Here is a 13336-nt window from a genome sequence, read left to right on the forward strand (position 1 = left end):
TACCCTGAACTACTTGGAAAAAGTTTCCCAGAGTAGTATTTAGTCTTTCTTTTCTGAAGAGTGTATTTTGAATTAGTGTAGGTTAATAATCTCCTTTGTAACTGGAAAGAGACAGAGTAGCACTGCTATTGTATTTTTAGTATTAGAGGGTTGCACTTGAAGGTTCTTTGTTTTCTTTAATCTCTAGGAATCAGAGTAAAATCTTATGTCACCATATTTAATGGCTTACTCCTTTACCAGGGAAAAATCCAAAAAAGAAAAGCCAAAGAAATGGAACAAGTTTTAAAAACAACTTTACCTCCTCTCTCCACCCTTTCTCCAGAGGTTGAACTTTTCTTTCAAATTGCAAAAGTCGCACTCTATCACTAATTGTGAATGAGCTTTTCTACAGTATTTCCAACACAGCTAATCCAGAATACACTGCTTGTCTTCCTTTCTTGTATATAAATCAGTGACAGGAAACAGAGTGACTAAATTTAGGTATTGACTGCCAGATAAGACAAGTGGCTGCTTATTAGGCTTTTCCTGAACAGGTACTGAAAATCAAAGCTTGGATGGGAAATTAAAAGAGGTAATTCATCAAGGATAGAGTTTAATTGATTTTCTTTCTATGTATTAAAAAGAGCAGAAAAAAGAATTCCACAGAAGTGATAAAGGGTGGTCATTTCCTTTTCTTGAGTCACTGGCTGTTTCAGACCCCTGCTCACTCTTTCAGGGAGTCACTGGCTGACACCTGTGGCAGAAGATGGGCATGAAGTATGGTGTTAAATATTTGACTCTTCTCAAAGTGGCCTTTGCAGCAGGGATGTATGGTTACACCACCATTGCCGTGGTTGCCTTTTGGTAGATGGAGGCATGCAAAGAATCTGTCAGGTTATTTTTGCAAAATCCAGAGGAATGAAACCATCTTCATTTTGGGTTCTTTGATTGTCTTGGTTTGAAAGACGTGTCTGCTCGGGAAGGCAGGAGCATCCCTTGGAATGGAGCATATGAACCCCCTCCCTCTGAATTATTATAATTTTGGAAATTAACGAGCTCTCAGGCAAAAAGGTATGGGGATAGGGGTAACAGTTCTTTACTAGTGTTTATAATAAACAAACAACAACTACAGCATTAACAACAAACAGAACCAGAAAACCCGGTTGCAGCCTTGTGGCTGCGGCTGTTTTCCCTTTGGTGCAGTTACAGCTTTAAACAAGATTTGGAGGGGTGACGGGATCAAATCATGATCACTGAAGAGACACCTGGAGGCAGCATGCCACTGTTTGAGAGACAGTGTGCTAATGAGGTCCTTTGGTCTGCTGCCTCGTTAGTGGTAGGGGGTGGAGATCCATGCAGCAGCAAGGGTTACTGATGTACTAGAAACTGCAAAAGCACTTGGGAATGTTCATGCAGGAATTGGAGCTTCTTCCCATGAAAAGGCAGTGGGATTGATCACCCAAATGAAGTGCATCTACACATACACATGCAGCATGGGCAGCCAACGGGAGGAAGTGGAACCCATTGTGCAGCAGTAAAACTATGACTATAGGGGGTTGGAAGGGGATGATTAAGGTTCCTTCCAACCCAAACTGTTCTGATTCTGTGACAAGAGGACATGGTCTCAAGTTCCACCTGCAGAGGTTTAGACTGGATATTAGAAAAAATTTCTTCACTGGAAGAGTGGCCAGGTGTTGGAACAGGCTCTCCAGTGAAGTGGTGGAATTGCCATCCCTGCAGTGTTCAAAAGACATATGGATGTGGCATGGAGGAACGTGCTTTTGTGGTTAACATGTGCTGGGTTAACAGTGAGACTTGATGATCATAGAGGTCTTCTCCAGCCTTAATGGTTCTCTGTTCTGTTTGGCTGTCAGACTGGATTTTGTATCTAGTAGCACAACATATCCGGAACTTACAATATTTGTGAGCTTGGAAGCAGTTACAAAAGGACCCTCAGTACAGTGCTGCACATGATGGTCCCAGCAGTGCGTTCCTCCCTGATGTCCATTTCTATGCTTCTGGGCTGGATTCTCTGAGCAGATGGTCACTTACCTCCCTAGTGGTGAGGTAAGACAACCCTGTACGTTCACTTGCCCCTTGGTAAATGTTGTCTTGTTCTCTGGGAAGGCTTTTTCCTCATTATTTGTTATTTGACACTGAGTTATGTCATGGCGAGAGAGGAAGTCATGTTCCTTTCTAACTCCCAGCTTCTTTTGTTTTCCCTCTCGATCAGTAACTATTTTGTTTTCCTGGTCAATGAGTTGGCCAGAGTTGTGGGATGATTCATTCTAGGTCTTCTATTGTGATGAGCACCCTGCAAATAAAACCCCAGAAAATTTCTAAATTTGGTCAAATTTGCCTCTTTTTAACAGCTGGAACAATTAATGGAAAACTTGAAGATGAAGGAAAACAGAAAAGAAATAAAGATAGTTTATTAATCCCTCCCTCCCTCCCTAGCATCATTGTGGGCAGATTTCTGCTTTCAGGTCTGGTCCTTGATTACCTCAGTACTTTTGTAGAAGCTGGCACAGGTTTCCAGTCCTCCCCCCACCCAGTGCCTAGGAATGTTGTTCCTACACCTTCTGAGGCTGGTTAGTGCCTGGCCCTAAAAGCAGAATGCCAGAAAATCTGTAACTTGGTTGAGTGTACTTGCCCTTACTGTAGGACCCCAACTCTTGGCTGCCGCATTTTGCACTGTCTCTTGGCTATATCTGTCCTCACAGGTGCCATTCAGTGGCTGACAAAACAGCTATTTCTTCCTTCTATCTTCATCCAGGGGCTCAGAAACTCTACTTACAACTGTACTGTAAGAGCAGAGAACTATAATTTATATCCTAAATACACATTGAAATTAACTTCTCTTTCTGCATTACATTTTAAAGGCTCTGTGCTAAAGCCCTCTAATCTTCTTCTGTATGTTCTAATAAATTTCATTGTGTTAGCTGTGTTGGTATTGTTGTGAGCAAGCATGGTCTAGGGAACATGGGTTTGGAATTGAGTAAATTGCCAAAAAATTTTTCTTACCTGCTCCCAACATATTGTTTGTTTTAGGGAGATCTTGTCTGGGGACATGGAAAATAGGAAGGCAATGTTAGAGGTATGTTAGAGAAAAAGACTGCTCTAATCTGATGGTCTGAATTTTGTTCTACAGCTTGATGACTGCACCCTGCAATTGTCTCATAATGGTACCTATCTGGATCTAGAATCCACCCTAGCAGAGCAAAGAGATGAACTAGAAGGCTTCCAGGAGGATGCTGGGTAAGTAAACATTTACTAAATTTCTTGTAAATAAGCATGTGGCTAACTTCATGTGTTCAGGTCAGCATAGGAAGAGAAAATACAAATCATTCCCTTGTATGCCTATATGTCTGTCCCATTGTATGATAAAGAATTTTATGACTTTTCTCTACGTTCAATTTTACAGTTTCTCTAAAATATGACCTAGTGTAAAGAAATCTATGAATATCTTGATTAGTCTAGTAAGATTTTATAGTTCTTTGAAACTTGATAAATGAGGATGGTTTGTTTGGAGAACTCTGAGATCTTTCTTATGATATTAGTCATGTAGAGGATTATACTGGGGTGGTGTTCCTGAAGTTAAAAACTCAATTTATTTTGCCTTGATAAGTTAAGTCCTCCATATATATTTTTGAAGAAAAGACCTGTATTGGTTGCTTTTTTTAATCCTGGAATTGATTGAACCAGTCCAAGGGATGGGAGTGCATGGTTTTTTTTCAATATTCTCCTCTCTTGCTTTTTTTTCCAATTTAATTATTGCTGGCACACGTGGATTGCTATGACACAGTTTCCATAATCATCTCTTTGAGAACTGAAAGTGAAAGCAGAAGTTAGCATCAGTGTGTGTTTGTGTAAATGCACATAGGAGATTTGCTTTCTTGAAGAAAAAATGGTGATTGTGTTACTTAAGATATAAAATGAACAGAAAGTCTAGATCTATTTTCCCATTTCTGGTTACTATATTGGTCTGGATAGTTGTGATTATTTTATGGGTGTGTTTAACTGAATTTTGAATTGGTCAGAGTTTGTTAACAGTAGGAGACACAGGCCTTTTGCTTATACTCCTTCTCCACTTCTGGTAGCTCTCTTGCCTTTGATGAATATGCCTTATAAATCTGAACTGTGCCTCTGAAGATTATTTTATGTGGAGAAGCATTTTAAATAATATTTTCCAGACATTCATGTGTGTGCATTTGTGTATGTTTTATTTGCACCTCCCGGTTTGGGGCACGTTTTATAACCATTACAAGATTAAAAACTCTTCTATTATAAACCAGTTAGAAGGGAGTCTGTCGATTAGAGTAGCCAATACAAGCCTCCTTTCCTATGCAATAGGAGTGTTGAGTGTAGAAATTGATACAGTCTTCAGTTTTGTGCATAGATGATGAAAATCACTGCCAAGAACAGCAAGTTCAAATTTTCAACTAACTTTATAATGAGCTGAAAGCAAGTAATTTAAAGGATTTTTTGAGGGGTAGCAATACATTTTGAATTGTCACATTTTTTCCCTTCCATTGGTGTCTCTGTGATAATTCTGATAATTTTAACTTCACTACTTTTAACACTCCACAGTAGCAATTTGGCACTGCCAAGCAATCAGGCAAGTGAGAAACCATTTGATGCTTTTCCTGCCAGACTTTGCTCTTGAAATAGCAAGCTATTATCCACCTTGTTTTATTTTTTTTGCTTGTTTTGGGCATGTGAAATCAATGATATGTTTTGTTCCTGAAACACAATTTTAATTTTCTCTGTGGTAGCTATCCGGGGGGGAAAAAAAAACAACAAAACACATGGAACTGGTGCTTGAAAGTGAGGTTTCAGATGGATTTCTGCATTTCATTTTTGTCCATGTTTTGTGAGAAAACAAAAGATAAACAAGAACCACCAGAGCTTTGGGCAGTATGTGGGATAAGCTTCTCTGTAGGACTTAACATTGTTACTTCACGGTAAATGCAGTTTATGTGATGTTATTCATAAAACTGGAATATTCTGGACATAGGGTAGCAAATGCAGTCAGTAATGTCTTCTTTGTCCTGTATTTCTAGCAAATTAAACTCAATTTTTGGGCCTTACAGTTCTGAGAACAAGACACTGAGCTGGAGTGCTCCTGAGCTGGACCTTCTGGCTGCAGATCTTGGGAGCTTAACAGCAGCTTGCTGTCTGGGAGGGACTGGCTGCAGAAACCATTTAGTCTCTCTCTGTTTCTGTCTGGGTCATTTCAAGGTCCTGCTCTTAATCTTCAAAGCTTTTAATTTTCTGAGATTAGGCTACCTTAGGACCTGCCTTTCTGCCATGCCAAAGCTGCTGTGCTCATCAGGGTCACTGAAGCTTGCTGAACTCTGAGTGAAGGCTTTAGTAGCTGGATATTCATGGCATTTTTAAAATTTCAGAACCTTAGCTGTGGAAACTCCTACTCAAAATGGCCAGAATGTCCTGTAATCAGGCTGTTTTCAGCATCTTTTTGCCAAAAGTTCATGTTCATCCTGGGAAAAATGATGATGATTTTCTTTTTAAACACTGTTAAAAGGAGACTTGTAAATAAAACAAGCAGAAAGCCAAGTCTTAAAAAAAGTTTATTGGTTTGAGAGGCTGTAGGTATTTGGTTTCTCTGTGAGGGATTGGATGCGCATAGTGAAAACATGAAGGATTTTTCTTCAAAAGGAAAGAAGAGAATGGTGGCAGTTGCTGGAGGTTTATAATGAGTATCTGTAAATAACCTGGGCAAGAAGCATATGCACTCATGCAATTTCAAATGAATGCTATTCTGTTAGTGAATCTAGTGAAAAGAGGCTTTTTGTTCATTACTGTCCACTCCAGCAGGACAGAAACTTTTATCTAGTGAAGGAGAAAAGCCAACACATGTGGCCTTGTACTGCATGTGGCCTTTAACTAAAACATGGGTGGGGATTGGGTGGCTTTCTGGTCTCCACAACTTCACCTGCTGCCATTTGCACCCTTGAGAATAGCTGTGAGATTCAGGAGAATCAGATTATTTTTGTATGGGGGCTAGTTTTGGAAGAGCCAGGACGAACATCTGGCCAAGTAATTAAGCTTGCCCTGCAGCATTCCTTCTAGACTCCCTATCTCAAGCTGTTTTGGTTGGGTGAGTCCCATGACAGACCTTATCCAAAACTCTTGATGGTGCTGTTCATTCTGGTCCTGATTCAGATTCTGTTGGAGACAGTGGAGTCTGGCAAGGATCTCTTACATTATTTTCCTGCTTGTGTGCTGTATTTTTTCCCACTTAGACTTTGCAAATAGCACAATTGTGAGAATGAAAACTTTTTGTCACTTGTTTACATAAGGAAATTGGGGATGTGTTTGAAAGTTAATTTAGTTTTGTCTTAGAAAAATGTTATGGCTTATTTCTTGAAGCAGTACTGAAATCTAGCAGATTCTATGCTGATTTCGCATTCATTTAAACAGAATGTATTTGTGTTTGTTCATGGGTGGAAAATGCTCTCAACTTCTGATAGCTTTCTCTCCGTGTTTTGTCTTGAAGTCATTTCTATGCTTCTCAGTGCCAGCAACAAGAAAAATAAGGGAGGTACCAGCGAAAGATCGTCATTGCATTGTTACAAACAGGAGAATGTGACTACTTAGTGACATTATTTACTCATATTGTCCGCCCAAATATTTTGATTTCTGTGATATTTAGCTATTAGATCTGATGAAATGCTGAATCTGAAAAATGCAATTGATAGTAACAATTAAAAACATGCAACAAAGCAAGAAAAATACCCAACAAAAAGACAAGGAAAACAGCTTCCTATAAACATCTAACTAAAAAACCTGGGCTGAGAGGTTATGATAGTTTTTGGAAGGTGTAAGAATTTCTACAGGCTAGCAGTATTTCATTCTAAAATGTATCAGATTGAGATGTTGAACCACATTTTGACGTGGATGTTTTGCTAAAATTTTACTGTTGCAGAATAAATGGTGATACAGATGAAAATTTCACATTCCTAAAGAAATACATTAGTTTTTATGGATGAGTAAGTTGATGCTGTTCTTAATTACCTCAAAAGATTGAGGGCAATAACTATTACCACCTGTATTTCCAAAACTTTATGCAGCTTTTTTGCTTCTTAATCCTGATACAATTTCATTGTTTATATAAAAAAAATTAGGTAAAATATGGAAATTAATCTTTAGGTGGAACTGTAGTAATTCATTTTCATAGTTATCTTGCAATAACCATTGACAGCAAAATGAAATTAAATTACTCGTCCCATATGGTTTCCCTGTTTAGAACAATTGGCAAGACATCTCTGAGCATTCATGCTTCCAGAGTGTGTAATCAAAATAATTACACAAATGTGCATATATTTTGTAGGCCTGAAAAAGAGACATGGGACTTTGAGGGATGTGCTCTGAAAGCAGGATGGAGGCAATTAACAGTTGTAAGTTCCACCATGAAAATTATTCACCAGTTATAAGATTTCTTGTCAGTGGATCTCCTTGACACAGTATCTTGTGAAGAAATTATTGACAAATTAGGGTTCCTACTAATAGTTAAATGCTACTACTTTTGTCGTTAAGAAATGAATACTGATTTGTGAATATAAAATGTATTTGGAAAACAAGCATCTTCCAAATGATAACAAACTTCAATAAACGTTATTGTAGGCCAAGGCTTGTTTTCTTACATAGTTTCAGCTTTAAAGCTGGCTTGATGGTATAAAAGTAAATCTCTTCTGCATATATATTGAGGTCAGAGTCTGCAAGCCACTTTGCTCACACCAAAAGACACAAAATGCAAAGCCTATGCAAGCTTTTGAAAAGAAAAGTGTGGTGCCCTGTTTTGGTGTGCGCAGTCTAGGAGGGGTCTGGAGTGTGACAGTAAGCACAGAAATTACAGGGATCACAACTTACTGTGTGTAGCAGAAATCTGGGGATGTCAGATGGGGGTGCAGTCTGTGCACCTTACAGCTTCTTTCCAGTCTAGATGGAGAACGTTCAGGCAAGTAGCCTAGAAAAAAGGAGTCGCAATACTGGGTAGTGTTAACTTTCACTGATGTGCTGAACATGTCCTTCAAAGGGAAGCAGAGTTGCTTTTGCTCTTCTCCAAGTGCCCCAGTCTTGCAAACTGTACTGCATCCTTCCCACTGTGAAGGAACCAGCATCCATTGTAGGGGCTCCCCTGGCTTGGACAAGGAGGCTTCATGAGCTCTCTACCCTCTGTGTGATTTTGGTTTGGGTTTTTTTTTTTTTTTTTTGAGGGTGTTTAAATGTTGGGGTGTTTAAGAGCTTGACTCATTATTTCACAGCTTTTGTTTCTCAATACTACAGCAGCTGTGTCTCTTTCTCTCCCACTTTGCCCCAGAGTTTACTCAGTCGTAAAGGGAAAAAAACTACATCTGTAACAAAGTACCTGTGGAAACATTTGAAGGTTTGCTGGTTTTGAATTTAGTGATTACTACTGGCAAATGAATGCAATGAGTGCTTTTATTGAAAAATAATTTCCACTAAATTGTATTGCAAAAATACTGTTGTGCTTAGCTCTCTCCCAGCCCGTTACATACCAAATGAAGTGCCAAACCAAAAAGCGTGTGAATAATTCTTACAGCTTTTGCTAAGACAACTTTTTTTAAAGACAGCCTAATTTGGCTTTCAGATTTGCATGTGAAAATAGCTGAGAAGTCCAGTATTTTTTGGTGGAAATTTAAATAAAAACAGCTTATGGAAACAGCTGATGCCAGATGTTCTATTTAAAACCATTTAATTTTATTAACATTGAAGCTGCTTAATGGCTGTGTTTGCACTCTGCCCTCCTCCTCAATGACGAAAGCTGTGAGTGAAGTGAGTGGCTCTTGAGGCTTGGAAATGTGTTTCCCTTCAACTTGTGAGGAGAAAATCCCTTCCTCTCTCCATAAACAGATCATCTGCAGGGCTTCAGGTAAGGCTGCCAGAAAGTGCTGCAGGGCTGCTCTGAACTCCTGTTGTGAGTAGAACCAGTGATTTGGAATCCAAACCTGGAACAGTACCAGTACCGTGGGCACTCACTGCCAGTCTGCAGGGGCAAACTATTGTAGTATTGCCCAGAGTGTGTGGGCAGCCAAGGGAGTTTGTGCTGGTTAATTAATAAAAGCTGTGAATTAGCTACACTTCCTATCCCATGGCAACTGTTCCTATATGTTCTCCTACCCGGCGGTAAATGCAAAGGTTTGTATAAGCAAGCTCACTCTTGCTTTTCTCCCATGGGAATCCATTTGTCTGTGTGCTTGGTGTGTGGTGTGTTTATTTGGTTTACCCTTGACTAAACTAAGGTGGTAATCTGCTTCTGATAAAAATAAGTGTCTCCAATTTAACCTCCAGTTGTGAGCTAACAGCTTAAACCGCTGCAAATTTGTGATAGCCAGGATCTCCGGTAATGAAGCCATGAAAATTAGTGAATACTGCCAGGGTTAAGACCACAGCAGTGCAGCAAAACAGTAGTTTATGTCACATTTACTGTTCAGTAATTGTGCTCGCTAGCAAAAGCATTGATGGCCCCGCAATAAATATAAAGCCCATTTCCAAAGTGGAGTTAATATGGAGAAATAAGTGGTCTGAGAACAGTGTTTTATATTTAAAAATTTGTATGTCAGGTTAGGAAGAAGCCCTTGCCAAATATGATGCTAATGGAAAACTTCCAAAAGAAGAAAGAGACAGAAAGTAGTATGTTGATCAGTGCAAAGTAGACTTTATTTTTATGTACTTACATAATCATATGCATGTTCTACTGCAAGGTAGGACAGCTTTTAAATGGTTCTTGCGGAGTCTGGTTAAAATGGTCACATTCTGATAAAGTGTAAATGACCTATTAAGTGAGTAGGACATTGCTTTGAAATGTGTTGCCCTGCTTTGGATAATATCTGCTTCACTTTGTTTAGTATCATCAATTAAATTGGAAACCCATACAAGATAAGGGTTTTTCCCTTAAGGTAGTAGAGAATGACTCAGTTTGTAAAAAACAGTTTTAAGAACTTTTCATAAACCTTTCCCTTTTACTAGAAATCAATTTTTTTCTTTTTTTTTAGTTGTAAAAAAATTAGTACCTCTTTTGGAACTGTAAGTCAAGAGTAATGTCAGGTATCAGGGGCTTTTGTAAGGAAAAAAAAATTGTTCAGGTGCTGTTTGTTTCTGCTCTGAAACTATGGAACTTCATTAGAAGTTGGTCACAAAATCACCAAGTGGGTCAGGTTGGATGGGACCACAGTGAGATTTCTAGTCCAAACTCCCTACTCAGCCAGGGTCATCTGAGAGGCCATTGCAAAGGATTGTGTCCAGCTGGTTCTTGAATATCTTCAAGGAAGGAGACTCCACAACCTCTCTGGGCAGCCTGTTCCAGTATTCAGTGACCTGCACAGTAAATAAGTTCTTTCTTATGTCCAGGTGGAATTTCCTGTGCATCAGTTTCTGCCCATGGCCTTTTGTCCTATTGCTTGGCACCACTGAGCAGAGCCCGCATCCACCCTCTTGACACCTTTCCTTCAGATACTGACAGACACTGATGAGATCCTCTCTTGGTTGTCTCCTCTGGAAGCTGAACAGGCCCAGCACCCTCAGCCCTTCCCCATAAGAGAGATGCTTCAGTCCCTTAATGATCTTTGTAGCCCTCTGTTCTATGTGCTCCAGGAACTCTCTGTCTCTCTTGTCCTGGGCAGCCCAGAACTGGACACAGCACTCCAGATGTGGCCTCACCAGGACTGAGTAGAAGGGCAGAATCACCTCCCTTGACCTGCTGCAGTGCTCTTCTTAATGCAACCAGACCACTCGCAATGGTCTGGAACCAAAACTCTGGGTCCCACATTGTGGCTGGGAGCACTGGAAAAACTCTGCCTGAAGATGTGGAAACATCAAGTGACTCAGCTGTTGGAGGATAATTTATTTGACTTTCCTCCTTGCCCTTGTCCTTTAGGTTTCCAGTTCTTCTAACGTTTTTTCCCCAAAAATCCGGATATTTCAAAGGCATCTGTTTCTCCAAGTGTGAAGAGGTTTTAAACTAAAATCCTCACGTAATGTGAACTTCAAGTATGGTGATAGCAAAACCATATGGCCAGAAATTACCTGGTGTAAAGATTCCTGGGAGGAATGTGCAGCTAGAGCTTGACAGTTACTGACAGCAGTGGGAAATATATAACCTAAGAACTGGAAAGCAGTGGTCCAGTGATGTGTCATTTCTGAAGAAAAACATGATGCAAGGTTGACAAAAAATGTGGAAACAATGCTTTTGGTTTTGTGTTTTATCCAGAAACAATATTATTGTTAAAATAGCTCTTCTAATGCAATTCTCTTCACTCTTTTCCAACTCATGAAGTTTGTGTTTTCTTAATACAAAAATATAAGAACGAGATTTAATTGAAAATGCTATCAGTGTTTCACAAAATGACAGGATAAACATCCCGCTCAAAACAATTACGAGTTGAGCTTTTGGGTTGAGAAGGGACATAGTTTTGTTCATGAATGACAGCTCTTGAAAAATGGTTATTTTCTGACTATGAAGGCAGCAGTCAGCCCTGAAATATTTGAGGGGTTGTTGGAAGGTTTTTGTTTTAATGTGTGGAAATTGAGCCATTAACAACTGAGAAAGAGCCAGCATGATGATTCAGAAAGTACGGGGAGAAAGTGGGGAGGGAATTCTCACTTTCCAGCTTCTGAAGTTTGCTTGCACATAAACTACTAAAAACAACAAATGGAACAAATGTTTTCCCCATTTTGAACTCATTGCCTTTTAGAGAGTGTAAAAGTGATTCATTATCTTTTGGCAAAAATTGTTACCTTGTGGTGAGGTATGCAGAAGACTGCACCTTTTACCAACATTAGTAATAAATAATTTGGTGATATTCACGTGGCTTATAACGCATACTTGGTAAATCCCTTGATTATTTCACTCCAGACTTTTGAATTTCTCATTTTCTTCCCCCTTCTCCTTCTATCCTATTTTGTTTCCATTTAAAAAGATGGGGAAAAAAGACGAAAAAAAAAAAAAAAAAGAAAAATGGCAACCCTGCCTAGTAAATGTACTTATGAAGAGTTAGGGGTACGTAAAAACCCAGCACCTCATAGTGACAGTTATAGGTAGTCCTTATTTGCACAGTTGTGCAGACAATGGTGCGTCAGCCAGGATGCTCTTGCACTCACCGGCATTCACATGGTGGTGGTTTATAGGTTTTTGGTGGGAATGAGGCAATTATTTGTTAAAATCATGTTGACAAACACAGAACGCAATATTAGAATACTCTGCAGGGAAAAAACCATACAAATCTGAGCATACTATGTCCTTTTGGATACTGTTTCTTGCTCTAATAATTGGCCAGATTTTGCCATCCCAGGTTTTGCTTAGGGAATATGCTGGGATTATTTCTACTTGGATTAGTAAAGTTTAAATTATTTTTATGTTTTGGTTTTTTTTTTTTTTTTTAATGTGGACTGAGCAGACAGGAATGGTTGCTATCTGTTTACTTATTTTTGTCCACTCTTGTCAAATGATTGTTACGTTAGTAAATTTGTCACGATGTAGGAATGCTCTGAATAAAACCACTCTGCAAAATAATTAGATGACTTGCAAATGTATTACACGAACAGGATGTAGGCACATTCTGACTTCACGCTAATTTTTTAGATGGAAAAAATGAGGTAAGAGAGAAGTCCACTGGCTTACTTCCTGTGAAGATGAGTGTGTTTGCCTCATACAGCCTATCATGTACCAGAATAGGTTGCTAGGGCTGTCATCCATTTGAAGGATATTAGCATCTAAAAGACTTCTTTTTAATTATTTATATTATTTCCTGACCTCCTCTGCTTCCATTATTCAATGGCAATAACAAGACCTTGAACATGATAGTTGGATCTTTGGAAAATAATCACCTAAGAACTTCAAAAAGGTTACTTGTTTGGATAAGATTTTCGGATGAGTTTCAGGGAGATTCTTAATTCCCCTCTCCATGCACATGTGCACTCTCTCACTTTAAAAAGACTTGGCTTTTATACAACTTTTTTTTTGAGGTGTCAGAATTTTTTTTCCATCTCTTGAATCTGCAGTTGACTGGAGAAGCATATCATAGTGAAATGGCAGTCAAACTGTATCTTAACAGCTTTGAAATCAAAGCCTAGGATTTATGCTGTCTGATTAATAGCAGGTTAAAAAACACTTTTCTTATTGTGTGTGTGTGCTGGCTTGCAGATCTTTTTCAGCGAAAGCCTGATAGACTCAAGTGCTTGAACTCTGGCAAAAATTTCATCCTTTATGCATTTAACAAGGAGCAGTTTGTTTTCCGTTGCTGCTGTGGAGAATCTTAAACTGAAGTAACTGTGAGGCAATACCCCATTGCAGAAACATTTTTCACTCCCTAAA

General features: G+C 39.1%; 1 protein-coding gene across 1 annotated transcript in view; it reads left to right on the forward strand.

Annotated features, from left to right (window-relative positions):
- The first annotated feature begins 2019 nt into the window (after nt 1-2019).
- The window catches only part of FHOD3 (formin homology 2 domain containing 3), a 334937-nt gene continuing 323620 nt past the window's right edge, over nt 2020-13336 (forward strand). Inside the window, exons 1-2 of the mRNA XM_031055632.1 lie at nt 2020-2046; nt 3131-3237. Coding sequence (XP_030911492.1) covers nt 2020-2046; nt 3131-3237 — 134 coding nt within the window. The remainder of the gene's footprint in view (nt 2047-3130; nt 3238-13336) is intronic.

Source organism: Geospiza fortis, unplaced genomic scaffold (genome assembly GCF_000277835.1).
Source record: "Geospiza fortis unplaced genomic scaffold, GeoFor_1.0 scaffold206, whole genome shotgun sequence".
Lineage (NCBI taxonomy): Eukaryota > Metazoa > Chordata > Aves > Passeriformes > Thraupidae > Geospiza > Geospiza fortis.